General features: G+C 40.0%; 1 protein-coding gene across 2 annotated transcripts in view; it reads right to left on the reverse strand.

Annotated features, from left to right (window-relative positions):
* Positions 1–16,023, reverse strand: part of CACHD1 (cache domain containing 1) — a 175,967-nt gene that overhangs the window by 75,410 nt on the left and 84,534 nt on the right. For both annotated transcript variants that reach the window (XM_084848253.1, XM_084848254.1), the window contains exon 3: positions 5,452–5,600. In XM_084848253.1, the coding sequence (XP_084704379.1) occupies positions 5,452–5,600 (149 nt within the window). The remainder of the gene's footprint in view (positions 1–5,451; positions 5,601–16,023) is intronic.

The following is a 16,023-nucleotide window of genomic DNA, read 5'->3' on the forward strand; positions in this document are numbered from 1 at the left end:
GATGATCATAACAGCAGCTTCTGTCAGACTATCAAAGCACCTTCAGTGAATCCAATTCACCTTAGAAACTCTGGAGAAGTTGGGGGGCTGGAGAAATAATAGTGACGTAATGCAGCATTTTCCAACCTAGCATCCCCCAGATGTTTAGGAGTTGACTCCCAGCTTCCCTAACCCCTGGCATGGCTGGGGCTGATGGGAGTTGAAGTCCAAAACATTTGGAGAGCATCAGGTTGGGGAAGGCTGATATAATACATGGAATATATATGGAATATATGGCTGATATAATATATGGAATATAATTTATGGAATATAATATATACTGCTCCATGAATTGTTTTTCCTGTAGTTGGAAGTGTTTTAATGTTGTGTTTTAATATTGTATTTAAATGTATTTTAATATTTATTGTGAACCACTGAGAGATTTTATTATATTCAGCAGTATACAGGGTCAATAAATAAATATACATGCCTTGCCATACATTTTGTTAGAAAGATTCTCTCTAGCCTATACCATTCATCCTGCAAATTAAATGCTAATTTCTAACTAGTGCCTAATTGTTTGTACAATATAATACTCCCAAGACTTACAAGACTATTAGGCCATCTAAACCTCTATAGTCATTCTTTGCATACTGTTAAAATTCCATTAGGTTGAGACCAATCCAGTTTAGTACTCTTGAAAATGCAACTCCACAAGCAATTTGAAAAAAAAAATAGAATGGGAATCCCCTTATCTATCACCTTAACAGCCCATGGGAGGACAGGTAAACAAAAGAAAAGGCTGTGGTAAAGCTAAGCTGCAATAGCAAATATTTAAGCAGCTATTTAAAAAGGTAAGCCAGACCACTTCTGAAGGAATTATCACATTCTTAAAGTAAATGATCTTCAAAAATAGATATGTAGGTTTACCCATGTAAATATTACATTAATGAATCAAAGGCAGAGTTGTCAAATAATATGTTACACTGATAAAAATTTGTCCAGTGTAGCTTTTCCACAAACTGAAACAGATAAAAATATTCCTTAAGGGGATTTTTTTAATTTGCTGAATCAATTTAGGCACAGAAAACAAAAATCAAACAGCCACACACTGTATGTAAAAGGTATAAGTTACCAAGCACTAAACAGGGTAGCGATTTTAAAATATTCTAAAAATATGTCTACTTTTAGAAAGTTAGCACTTTTTTTAATGCTGGTATTATGCATAGCTGTAGATATCCCCATCATTCACAGTAAGGAGGTGTCTGCACATTCCACCAGTATATGCTTCCTTGTGCATCCTGGTGTTTGGTTTTTTCCTCCACAAACATTCAACAAACTACATGTTTTTCAGTATGGCCCAAGAAAACCTGTAACACAGGATCTGCTGACATCATCGGCAGACAGAAACTCCTGTCAAAATGATTTGGCATAGGAAAATTCTGGACAGATGCTGTAAAACCTAGATGAACACACTAGCTTCTCTGCACTTTTCCCTCATGTGAAAACAACTGAGAGTCTTGTGGGTTCTTAATGACTAACAAATTTATTTTGGCGTATGTTTCCATAGACTACAATCCACTTGATTAAATGCACAAGGTATTATCAAACGTTTCAGGTTTCTATAAAATGCATATGAGGCTAGAATTGTAAACAGGGAAGTTAGAAGGATATTTATTAAATGCAGAAAATAGTGCCAATCACATTATTAACAGTAATCATTCACAAAACAGTTGCTGCAGATAACACAAATATCCTGGCACTAAGGCAAGTCAATTAACACATGCAGTGTACTTTTTTTAAAAAATCCCTCATCCTGATTCAAGCCCCTGGCAACAGAACTGAATTCAGCTCATGCCAGAGGCTTTAATGGGGTAGGGCGTGGGGGGTTAACATATAGCCATCATAACTGCTGATAGCCTTATCCTCTATGCATTTGTCTAATCCCCTTTTAAAGCCATCTAAATTAGTGATCATCACCAATCTTGTGGTAGCGATTTTCTTAATTTAAGTATGTGCTGTGTGAAGAAGTATGTTCTTTTGGATGTCCTGAATCTCCCACTATTTGGCTTTCTTGGATGACCTCGGGTTCTAGTATTATCAGAGAGGCCTATCCAATTTCTTCACATCATGCATAATTTTACACACCTCAATCATGTTCACACCTTACTTACTTCTTACTTAAGTGGCAAAATCATGGAAGCTAACATTTGTTTCTTGTGTGTGAAATTTGTTCATTTTTTTAAACTACAGTTTAGCTATATCACCTCAAAAACAATCTGGATAAACTGAGTTATCTAATGCAGAAATTACAATTTCTAAACAATGGCTTCCCACCTTAAAATAGATGTGGAAAACAGTTCACATTTTGCTGGAGAAATAATCTCAGAAGAGACAGACAAGATGATAGTGACAATGTGGCTGCCATGTTGAGAGTACTTATTTGTCACTTTGTTTTCTCTGAATAATGCAATTTATTAAGATGTGCACCAAAATGACTATGAAAGATGACAAGATTTGCATAGTAATCAATTTAAGCATAAATGTATATTCAGTCACATTCTATATCAGGATTAGGGAACGTCTTTCAGCCTGAGGACCAAACTCAATTTCATAGAAGCTTTTGGTGGCCACATTCCAGTGGCAGGCAGGGCCGAAGGCAAAAGGGGTGAAAGAAAAATACAAAACACTGCCAGCATATTGTGGCTTAAAGCTTAATATCTTATTGCCAGTAACTAACCCTTAGAAGATGCATTTCAACCTTTTAAAATGGGCAGAACACTTCACAAAACCCAGGAAACCACCAAACAACCGGTGGTTGAGGGGAAGGGGATGTGGCAATCTGAAGAACCCCAGATTGCTAGATTAGGACTCCAGGAGGGCCAGATTTGGCCTCTGAATGCATGAGGTTCCCCACTCCTCTTCTAGATAGTGGCAGCCATTGTTATCACTACTCTCTTGGATGTGAGGGTGTCCAGAACCTTTATTTAGGAATGTCCAGGAGACAGCCTTCATAGGAACATATTAAACTGCCTTATACCAGGTGAGCCTATTTGCCCATCTAGTCCAGAACTGTCTACTACAGCCTTCCCTAACCTGGTACCCTCCAGATGCATTGAACTACATACACCTCCTATTATCTCCAACCAAAATGGCGTCTCAGGAAGAAGAGTTCCTCAACAGCGACCTGAGCATTTCCTTGGAAATTCCCCATTATCTTTCAATATGATAATTCTTTCAAGTCCACATAAAAACAGTTTGTTGTAATGTCTTCTGTTTTCTATAATGAATAAAACCAAGCATAATTCTTTCTCTCAGATTTAAAGAATCCTGCCTTTTCTTAGTACCTCCAACCCCCCATCTCTTTAACTCTTTTATCCTCAGTTACACATGAGAGTAACTTGCTTTGTAGCTATGAAAACCTGAGCCAAAACAGGTGCTAGGATCATGCTTTTCTAGAAATTCACTATTTCCATCAGTCATCCACTAGGTGCAAAATGGGAGAACAGCACTCTGCACATGTTCAGGGCAAATCTAATCTCACTCTGTTGTCTTGGTTCCTAGATGAAATTATTCCCTGGCTGTACCCAGCATAGGACTAGCATATCACATATACTATATGACATAGATGTCTAAAACACTCTTCCAAATTTTCACCCTATGCCACATCCTCTGTTTCAACACAGGTCCCTTTCCACCTGGTAATCCTTCCAGACTAGGAATCATCCTGCTCTTCCCTTCCTGGAAAGAGCACCATAGATATATCCTAATTTTCTTAGGCAATTCCACAAAACTCCTTTTAGCTCATACAAATGCTCAGCTTCTCTTCTCCAGGCTGGAAAGAACACAACACAGCTACCTGAGCTGCCCCTCTCAGTTTTAGGGAGCCAGAAAAGGGAGCTAGGACATGCATCACTCTGTGAACTGGAAGAACAAAAGGGATCTTGTAGGTCTGCACTTCAAGTCCTTAAGCTGTGCTAAGCCACGCAGTGCTCTGACTCTGTGAAAATATGCTGCAGTTGCTTGTCCAGTGCTACATGAAAGAAAGGACTGCAGTGTGATAAGGTTAGATCCAAAAGGCTCTTCTTGACAGCATTGTTGAATTAGAACTCATGACTTATGTCTACTGTGCACCCTCCACTCACAACTTAAGCATATTCAGTCATCAATACACAGCCATTTCAATGCTTCCAGTGTACTGTACAGTGTATGGACACACATTTGAATAGCAGCTCCCATAAGGAACAGCCCCTGCTATTTCTAGCCAGGCTCAAAATAGCCTTGGGGACTGAGGTTGAGCCAGGGAAGAGAATATTTATACTGATCTTCCCCAAACTGACACAATAAAAGTAATCCCATTAAAAATTAAAAGCTACACAAAGAAGGGACATCACTAAACCTGAAGCAATATTCCAGCAAATGCTTTATCAGTGTAATTCAAGAAGTCTTCCATCATTATACAGAAGTATGCTTTTATAAAACCATATAAAAGCCATCTGTTTTTAGCAACCTTGTCTGTAAATACTGGCAGACATTCACTTGGACTCTTGATAATTATTTGCAATGCAACAATTCCAATTGTTGACCTATTTATTTAAATATTTATAAGCTGCCTTTCTGGACAAAGTCAGCTCTCTTTACAAATGTGCAGAATAAATACAAAGATGATTTTATTTAAGTTCTCTCAGTCTAGTGACCTTTTTCATATAATATTATCTGTTCACAGAATTTTATGTAGGTTAATTCATCTTGATCAGCCAACCAAAGCTGAACCAACCAACCAATTCTAAAATATACAGCCTTTTCAACTTTTAGGCTGGCAAATTTTTTTTGAAAAGCAGCACTAATTATGTTTGCCAAACAGCTCTTTCATGTATATAAATTAGTTTTGAAACCTGATGCATTAATTAATTTGCCTTCTGAAAATACCCTACTACCAGTATACTCCCCCCCCCCATTTTTCACAACTGGCAAAATTCCAAGGCACTGAACTCACACAATAAACTGCAGCACCATACTGAAATATGCTATTGTTTTCAGACAGTAGTTAAAATCTCATCTGATAATCCCTGACAAGTCTCCCCTTACCAAATACACTGCTTCTCCCATACCATTTATACTGTGGCACAAACAGACAGCAGGTTGGATAAGGGCACACCATGTTAAGAGAGACCTGAAGGATAAGCTTACAGAATGAACATAAAACAATATGATATATCCTTGTCCATAGAATCATAGAATAGTAGGGTTGGAAGGGGCGTATAAGACCATCGAGTCCAACCCCCTGCTCAATGCAGGAATCCATGATTCAGCATTCAACTTGGGATCATTTCAGATGGTCGGTTCCTCCAAGCCCTTACACTAGCCTTTCCCAGATGGATTGTACCCCAAAAGCAAATCAAGATGACCCAGAGGAACAGGCTTTCCCCACCACTAAGGCAACTCCCAGTGGGGACCTATTTGAATACTTACTCCATCATAGATGGTGGAATGGTGCAGCAATCTTGAATTGCAGTCAGGGGTGACGTCAAATGAGCAGTGTATGAAGCTTCCACTACATGCTTGTTTCGATTTACCACATCCAAGTAACGGTTAAATTTTTCCCGAATTTTTTTTGCTAGCTAGACAATTAAAGAAAAGAAACAAAGTCAAAGATGGGTTCAAGCATGCATATTCCATACTCACTGTGCAAGCCTTAATAAATAAATGGCTAAAAATGAAACAGAAAGCAACACATCCAATATCCTAAAACACATTTATTGTGTACAAATGTTTCTTTATTTTCATATAATGCACAATTAGCCTTAAAGAAACACAAACATTTAAAAGACAAATTATCAAATTTTATGATGCTGGGGGGGGTATACAAAGTACTGAAATAATCTGAGAAGACACATACTGCATTTGATAAACATGTATCACTTGGGATTGAAATTCCACTGAAATCCAATTAGGTAAAAGTGACTTTCAACTGATTTTGGCCAATGTAGTATATGAGGATGGTGGAAGCCCTAAATTTACCTCTGATACTACATATGGCTCAGAACAAAGCAGTGGTAAGTTACTGTATAATATTCCAGTAACACCATCAATTTAACTGAAATATTGTGGTTTGCTACACACAAATTTCCACCCATTTATGAGGACCTATGTGGTATTCTAGAATGCACTGTTCCAAAAAGAACAAGCTAATCTGGATATATCATATGGAAGAAGACCTGTAAGTTATGGTCACTTGAAGGACAGCTGATACAGATATGCTAAAAACCTATCTATAAATGTAGGTTATAGTGCCTAGAAAACAAAACAATTCTATTATTGTATCAACAGTTATGAAAGAATTTAGAAGCATAACAGAGTTGTGTTCTAGAGACCTGAAATCAGATTTATGTGTATATGTTTTCAACAGATTTTTACCGTACAGGATGAAAACGTACACATAAATGTAGTCTGCAGTGCCCAGAATACAGTTGTGTTGTCATGCTACTAAACTGTTTTGGTAAAACACCAGAAGGCTTCAGCAAGGCAAGTCATTGACCTATGGCAGATTGTGACACTCACTAAGGCTAAAATCCTATACACACCTGGGAGTAGCTCTCATTGAACTTAATGGCGCTTACTTCTAAGTATACATGTATAAGTTTGCACTGTATGTGTGTTTTCCAGATGGTGTTTTGCAGGTGATCAGTGCTTTGAACCAGGGCACTAGTCATCTATGCCAAACATATTCAGAGTGGTGATTAATGCTAATCCATATGGACTAGCATGATCAGTGTTGGTGGCACAGCTAGTTTTGTGGCCAAATGAAAACAGTAGCTCTTCACCCCTACAACAGGATGTGCCTCTTCTTTGAGTGCCTTCTGTTTGTACATCCTGTTTTGCACACAGCTACATCTGCAAGCAACCTGTTAAGACAAAAACTAGCCCTCAAAAGCTGTGTGTGTGTGTGTGTGTGTCTGTGTGTGTGTGTGTACGTACATGAAAACTTCTGGCCAATTGTTATCTAATCTCTTTATTTCTATGTTTTCAGAACCCAACCCTGAAAACACATAGTTTTGCTCAGTCCATTTGCAATTTTCTTCAGAATTCTCAAAAGAAGCTCCCTACAGCGTTCAGCCTGAATGAAGAAAGAGAATAATCTTTTAACAATTTACAGCTCACAGCAAAACGTTCAGTATTACAGTTTAATGCATTCTGCCTTCAGAGATAGATAAAATTCTTTAATTAGTAATGCCTAACTGGCTTCCTTTCAACACCTTCCAATTGTCAACCCCCCCCCCCCTTACACACACACTCCATCTAAAGGAACAACCTAGAAATACAACTCAATTTGTATACTAAAATTTGTAACTAGTATGTTCATTAGTCTCCAAAACTGACAAATGTCTTTCCTAACTATTAATAACAGGCCATTTAATCATGATTTACTTCCTTTCATGAATAATGACATCTACATTGATAAGAGCGGTAACTCTGCCTCAGTTGTTTCCATCAAATACTACAGCTCAATTACAGGTCTCCAAGGGACATAGTTTTAAACAGAATGTTGTTCAAATGAAATGACTTGCAGAATTACACTTAACTGGTATTGTAGAATGATTTATTACTAACATACCAGAGGTCTGCTAATTGTCCCAACTCAGCTATGACTAACACGATTCAATTGCTATCAATTGTCATATAATATATAGCTGAGAAGGTTCTCTGTTCTTCTTTGTCCAATACAATATTTTTTGCTGAATTTCACTCTTTTCATTTAGAAAGGTAACGCTAAAATACTTTCTTGTCCTCATTTGTTTGGAAAATACTAGTACACTGATCAGATTAAAGTAACAGAAAAGCTGATAAATCTACGTATGTATTTTGCTCAGCATGGACAAACAAATCAGTTCTAGAGTGTGCGTGTGTGTGCGCGCGGGGGTGTCAACTTCACTTTCACATCACATAAATTTGTTACCTCTTCTGACTCCTGCAGAAGCTAAAACATATGACTGGTGGAACACTGGCTGCATTCATATGTCTAAACTATGATTTAGCACAGGGTTGGGCAATATGCAGCCCCCGCTGCCCCGCAAGTCAATTTTAAAAATGGCAACCATAGTGGCTATGGAACATCCAAAGGGTCAAACTTTCTTTGCAAGCTAATTTGACCCTTTAGTGTTCTGTAGCTGCTATGGAGCAACAAACAGATCAAAATTAGTTTGCAAACAATTCTTGTTTGTTTCCTGCAGACCTTCTGCAGTTGCCTACCCCTGCTTTAGTGTAATGTGAAAAAGTCCAGGCAAGCCCCAGGCTTCCTCCCATCTCCTCCTCCAGTGTAGCTGCGGGTAGGACTTCAGAAGCTTTCACTTCTAGTTTTGGTTAACTACTCACTGTTTGTTCTTTTTCATCTGATGCAACAAACTGTAGTTAATATTAACCATAATGAACTTGAAATAAACCAACTTCAAACCAAAGCTCATTCACATAATGACAAACTATGGTATAGTGTTATGTCCCAATGTGACCAGAGAGTCCAGAGCTATGAACTTGCAGCCTTTAAGACGGAGTGTGAGGGATCACCAGAGCTCTTTTGTCTTCTTTTCTCCTTCCTTGCTCCCCAAATAATGTATGGGTCACATTCCTGCTCAGATGGTGCTGCTAACCCTTGAACCAGCAATGGGAGCTTAATACCTCTTCCTGTTCTTCTTCTTCTTCCTCCAGGATTGGTCTCTAAGGACATTTTAAATTGCAGTTTGGGTTCTTAGAGAACTTGTTTGCAATCAGGCCAATAACAGAAATTGACTGTTTGTTTACTTTTTTAAGTTAAAATCTGACTACACAGAACAAATTTTTAAACAGAAATCATACATTATGAAATCACATATACATAATTACATATGTAAAATGTTTAAGGGAACTTTGGCTAATGGGCGGTAGAGAAATGTAATAAATAAATGAAGTATCTAATATCAGTTAGATGACATAATGTACAAGACATAACCATCACAATTTAACTAAAGTATTCAGAAACAAGGTGTACATTAGGATGTAGGTTAATTCACTTTTAAAGCCATTCCACTTTTATTTATTTTAATTTATTTCCAAATTTATTTTTACTTTATATAATTTATATAATTTTTTTTAATATAGACTTTCTCAGTCCACTTAAGTGTAATTGCTCCTGCACTGTTTATCACTGTGATCATTTCAATTGGCTTTTAGGCCTGGTTTCAGGGCGGTGGCTGCCTTGATTGCCCTGTGGGATGATTTTTGCCAGGAGAAAGAGAGCAGGAGTGCATCCCTGTTGGTTCTCCTAGATCTCTCAGCAGTTTTCGATACCATTGACCATGGTATCTTTCTGGGAGGCTGTCTGAATTGGGAGTTGGAGGCACCCTTTTACCTTGGTTGCATTCCTACTTGGATGGCTGGTTCTAGAAGGTGGTGCTAGGGGACTGTAGTTCTGCCAGGTGGAGACTGTGGTGGTGTCCCTCAGAGATATGTTTTGTCCCCCATGCTTTTTATCATCTATATGAAACTGCTGGGAGAGGTTGTTCAGATGGATAGAGTGAACTGTCATCAATATGAGGATGACACTCAACGTCTCCTTTTCATCAAATGCAGGAGAAACAGTGACTATCCTGAACTTGGACCCATTAATGGGGTGGATGAGGGTCAATGAATTGTGACACAATCCAGACAAAACAGAGGTTCTGTTAGTAGGTGGTTCATCTGTCTGGCTAAGTGGCATTCAACTTGCTCTAAATGGTGTTACACTCCCCCAGAAGGAGGAAGTCTGATGTCTGGGGGTACTCATAGATCCATCTCTGTCACTTGATGCCTATGTGGCTTCAGTGGCACAAAGTACCTTTTATCAGCTTCAGCTGATATACCAGCTATGACCCTTTCTGGACAAAGATAGCCTGGCTACAGTTATCGATGCACTCCCATCTGGATTACAGCAATGCTACCTCTGAAGATGGTCCAGAAACTTCAGTGCAGAATAGATCAGTTGCTTACTGGGACTGGATGTTTCAAACATATTACTTCAGTCCTACATTAACTGAACTGGTTGCCACACAGTTTCCAGGCCCAGTTCAAAGTATTTAAAGCCTTAAATGGGACTAGTCTACCTGAATGAGTGCTTTCTTTCATACATTCCTGCACAATTGCTAGGATGCTCTTCAGGGGTTTAATATTTTAAATGTTTAGTATTGTATTATTTTGATATGTCTATTGTTACTTTTTATTTTATTTTTATTTTGTTGTTGTTTTTTGGTTTTATGATTGTAAACTGCCCCAGAGGCATTTGACAGTTGGGTGGTATAAAAATCTAATAAAATAAATAAATATATAAATACATTTCTGCTACATTTGAATTTGCATATTATGAAAAGGCGATTCTGACAGAATACTAAGAAGTCTAAGCAATGTAATTGTTTTAGCTGTCTTTTTTGGGACAGACAGAATGGAGGCCACAGAGTTTAATTACTATTAATGCATGTTGGAGGCTAACACCTGTTCACATATTATTTATGCCTGTGTGTAAGAGCACTTAAAATGCTACTACTCCTATTGACAATATTTCATCATAACGTCTCTTTCATTTTCTTCAGACAGCTTACTCATTTACATATACCCCATGAGCTTTAAAAGCTCCTTTTATTGCTAAACTCTTTCTGATGTTCTCTCTCTCTCCTCAAGTCCTTGCCTGCTCACTGGTGGAGAAAGAAGAAATGCTTCAGAATATGCTTTATTAATGCCACTTATGAAATTTTAATGTTATCAAACTGTATTCAAAATATGCATCAATTAAGTCAACACTTATTTAACAACTCTTGATATAACAAATGTAGGACTTCAGCTGCATGATTCCAAGAAGAAAGCTTCACTAGGAAGACAGAATTTGTTATTTCAAAAAACAGCCTTCTGAAATTTGCAAATAAATGCCCTTGCATACATTCATTTAAAAGATCTATAAGCTGTCTTTTAGGGAAAACCTTCTCCAAGGCAGTGCACAAAATTTAAAGCCACAGAACACAATAGAACAATTATTAAAACAATAATAAAATCAAATTTAAGAAGACCAGATTACACCATATGCAAAACAGCACCCAATAATGTCCTGACTCAATTATAGGCCGAGGTAAATAATATGTCTTTAGGGTCAGCTTGAAGGCCTGTAATGATGGGGCACAGCAGACATCAATTGGAACAGAGCTCCACACACAAAAAAGCATCACTATCAAGGAAGTCCTATCCGTCATGCGCATCAGGGGGGCAGGCAAACCAGCAGGGCTTCCTTCAAGTAACCTGGGCCTGAACAATTTAGGGCTTTAAAGGCCAATAACAGCACTTTATATTGGACTTGGAAATGCACTGGCACCCAGTGAAGCTGGAACAATGTAGCTGTCACGTGATAGGAAGACAGGAACATTATTATACCTTCTAGATCAGTGTTGTCAACACTGACTGGTAGCAGCTCTCCAGCATTTCAGACAAGAATTTTTCCAACCCTACCTGGAGATGCCGTGGATTGAACCTGGGACTTCTGCATGCAAGGCAGGAGCTCTGTCACATGGAGTCATGGCCCTTCCCTGACTGCCTAGCACAGGGGAAGCTTCCCAAGTCCAACCCAAGTAGACAGTCCAGAAGGATACCCTGGTCGATGCATCATGCACTACACACTATAATGTCTACAGAACTCTTTCATCATTTACAAAGCCATAATGAACAAATCCTCTAGCCTATGCTCACTCACTCCTTTCTAAATGGCCTGATATTGGTAGCCATTGTCCTATATAAACTAGGGTGTTTGCTACATCCACAGCAGTTCTATGATATCCTCTCTAGAAACTATTTTGTATGTTCCACTGCTGAGCTGTATCATCTCTTTAACTCATAGATGGATTTAGGAAGTGGCCTCATGCCCTATCTGATGACAGTTTGAATTACAGTCAGGAGATCCATGGGAATGCCTGCTATCTATCAGCTGTTTCTTTCCATATGATACAATGCTAACACCTTCCATAGAGCTATAGTTAAGCCAGCAATGGTGGCTTGTTTATACAACAGTGACACTTCCTGACCCTTTTCTCAAGCAGGCTCATACAAATTGCTGTACGTAAAATTACTAAGAGCCACTTCTGTAACATGTATCAAAGAGGGTGTCCGTATCAGTTATCTCTGCCAGCATATCCTAACAAATCTTCAACAAACAGATGAACTTGTGTATTTTTTTAAATGAAGTTGCATATTTAACAATGCCTTACAGAATAACTTCATACTGGAGAGCCAAAATTCATTCTGCAGCTTAAACCAACTGAAGACCAACTGAAACAATGAAAGCATAGCAAGATATCCAAATAAACAATGCAGCAAGAACAAGTACTTTCCTTTTAAGGCAGAACTAATGGTCCATAATACAAGCATAATTAATGTTTTCCCATTGCTGCAGAGTGGTTGTGTTCAGATGTCATGATAAAGCATGACGATAGTGATGAGAGTGAGCCTAGACAACCTTTGGACTCACTTGCTTCCCCATCCCCTGGCATGGTTCAAGGAAAACTTCAGAAACGTCCATTTCCTTTTTAAAATTAACCACAACTTATGGTGTCAACCAAAAACAACCAATTGGGGCTGTTTGCGTGACATAACAACCCACTGTGGGTTATTTAGCCAATGGTGAGGAACCAGCACAAGTGGGGTGCATGCAGCCGCCTTTTTGAATATGCAACCCCTGCTTAAGGGTTGCTGTGTCATGCAAACCCAGCGAACATGGGTTATGTGATGGTTTAACAACTCTCGCATAACCCATGGTCTGTTTTAGGGTTGTTTATCCCTCGTATAACCCACACATGCTGGGTTCGCATGACATAACAACCCCCGAGCAGGGGTTGCACATTCAAATGATGGTCATAGGAGCCAAAATTTGCTGTGGGTTAAATATGCCATGACGAGCCACAGTGTGTTGTTCAAACCCAGTCACTGACTGGGTTCGCACGACACCACAACCCATTGTGGGTGACAAGCCATGGTAGGTTGTCTTGTCATGCGAACCTGGACCAATTCCCACAGGGTGGCTTGTGCGTGGGCAACAAGCCACCCTAACAACCCATGGCTTGTTTTAGGAGTCACTGTACCCACAATGGGTTGGCATGTTATCTGAGCCTAGCAGTGCCAACCCATTGTGGGTTGTGAGCATCAGCATGCGAGCCGCTTGGCAAGAGCAACAGAAACTCATGCTGCTCTTGCCAAGTGATCTCGCCCAGGCTGCAGTGGCAGCCTCTCCACTGGTGCCCAAGCGGCCCTTTGGAGGAGCTGTCACTCGTTCGGCAACCTTTTTAAAAAAATTGCGCCCTGACATTTGTGCAAAACGGGGCTGAAACGTTTTTATTATTTTTTCAGCCCTAGGAATGTGTGCAAATGTCTTTGCAATTTTTTTTAATTAGTTGGTTTTTCACAATTGCCGAGGTGCATAATTGAGGCTTTCAAACTATATATAGCCTTGTCTATTGTCTTGTATGTTTCAGGTGTCAAAGGGAACAAAATGTATTAGGAAACATACAAGGTAATTGGCAAGATGGGGCTGCATATATGCTAGTTTGATAGCCTTTGACAGCTGACTGGTGGAGGGGGGGAAGGGGACCAGATTGGCCCCTTAGGAAAGTTATCCATAAGTTTTAAAGTGTGGGATTTCCCCTTGGAGGTCCCCCCTTCCATTCCATCCCCCCCACCCCCCGAGTCTGCCCAAGTGGTTTTAAGGGTGATCCAGGGTCCACCCCATTTTCATAGCTCCCCTTTTACTGCAAACTCAGGGAGGGGTGGAATGGAAGTGAGGACCCGGAAGGGTAAGTTCCACACTTCAGAACTTGAAGATAACTGTGCTAAGGGGTCAATCTGGTCCCATTTCCCCAACCTGTCAGTGGGTAATTTGCTCAGACTGACAGCTGTCAAATTGAGGAAAGAGGATCAGATCGCACCCTTAGCAACCTGATCCCCAGGGATTGAAGTGTGCAATTTACCCTTGGGGTTCCATCCCCTTGCATTCCACCCCTCCCTGAGTCTCCCACAAGTCATTTTAAAGGTAATCTAGGGTCCAAACCCATTTTCAGGGCTCCCATTTGCAGTAAACTGGAAACAAGCTGAAATGCTCATTTCTGAAATGGAATAGGTCAGTGGAGCTATCAGAAGGGAGCTCCACTGACCTGTCTTGTTCTGATAATGTGTGTTTCCTCTCATTCCCAAGGTTGCTCTAGGGTCCTGGTGCAACACAAACAGTGTAGGCACAGCGGCAGCATTAGATACTGTCCAAATGTAACAGAAGGGACATAATGAGTTAACAGTCAGTCTAGGAAAAAAAATGTCCAAACCTACTTTGTATATCCCTTTTTTAATCTATTGTTGTTATTATTATTGTTGTTGTTATTATTATTATTAATTGGCATTCTGAAAAAAATCAAAATATTTTGCTCTAATATGTACATTTTGAGAGACAAAGTGGCCATTATTACAGAGGAGGAGCAATTATCAATTAAATCACATCTCGTCACAACATATTAAATCGATTAAATCACATCTCGTCTACTAAATCGATTTGCCATCTTAAATTTGCTGCCATTTTGTTTTGTTTTATTTTTTCCTCAGCATTTCCATAAAACACACTTGTTACATCCTGCAGATCATGTCTGATATTCTGAATATTGCCTATATGTTTCCCATTTACGGGACATCCCTAGTGTACAAGATTGTGTATGAGCCCACTGTTAGCAAGAAATTCAAGCGATTCTGGAAAAAATTTCACCCTGCATCAGAGGGAATTTTACTTTCTCTCACATGCAATCATCTTGACTGGCCAGCTTCATTCAACACTCTACCTGTAACACGTGGGAGAACAGGCCTGATCTTTGCCTATACAAATATGAACTGAAGTGTCTATTATTCTATATTCTTTAAGATGGAAAGCTTTATTTATCAGTCTTGCTGTTGAAAGGACTTGCCACATGCAAAGCCTTGCCTAAATGAGGAGAACATGCTGTTCATTGATACAGTACAGAGAAAAAATATCTTTTGGTTGAAAAACACCTACAAGGGCACAATCCTAGGGCCGCTAGTCAGCAGCTAGATGGCCATAGGATTTTTCAGTTTTCAGGAACTGACCTCAGAGCCCGCACTCCAAGGTCAGTTCCCACAAAACCGCCTCCCCACCCCCTCGTAGGCAGCGCAGATCGTCCTAGGCTCCGTGCTCAGAAGAGCATGGGAGTGGGAAGAAAGAGAGCGTTCCTGGGGGTGGGGATGGTGGAAGCATCATTATGATGCTTCCTAGGTGTCATCCAGCCAGACCCCTGTGCCACCCACCCACCCCGCTCCAAACCACTCTGGCTAGACAGCCAAAATCGGCCGTCTAGCCACTAATGCAGGGCAGCCGGAGCACGGAGAACATCGCCTCCGCGCTCCGCCTGCCCTGCATTTGATAGGTGGTCGCCTCTGAGGTCGGAGGTGGCTACCTATCCCAACAGGATTGCGCCCTAAGTAGCAAGCAAGGTGCACCTATGTTAGCTAACTCCTGGCCATGGATAATGCAGAACTCCTTCCAAAAAATACAAAAAAGCAAAATTCTTACAGAGCACAAAAGCAAGACAATGCCCATGGCAGTGACTGGGAGATTCAGTCCAAAAGTGGAAGCCAGAGGATGCACTTGGAGAGGAGGTGGAAGACAATGTGATGTCAGAGTCCACTGAAGATCAGCATCCCGGGTAGTAAAAGTGTCAGGGCCCCAAAGATCAGGGGGGAGCAGGCTGTCACCCTGATGGGGTCCAAAAGCAAGCTGTGTACTTTAAGACAAGTAAAAAGTCAAGTTCCAGAAGAATCAGTTAATGAGCAGATACACCCAAGGCAATCAGTGTCGTGTGAGACAGGTGAATGGTTACACTCCAAAGGAAGATTATGTGGAAGAGTGGACAGCAGGACCTTGATCTGCCAGGACCTTTTCACTGGAAGACATTACAACTAATTCCTTGTGTTTGTAATGCTGCCTTGGTGGTAGATACGCATAGGACAGTTCAG

Source organism: Heloderma suspectum, chromosome 4 (genome assembly GCF_057233095.1).
Source record: "Heloderma suspectum isolate Gila_16-S chromosome 4, 16-S_ref, whole genome shotgun sequence".
In the NCBI taxonomy this organism is placed as follows: Eukaryota; Metazoa; Chordata; class Lepidosauria; order Squamata; family Helodermatidae; genus Heloderma; species Heloderma suspectum.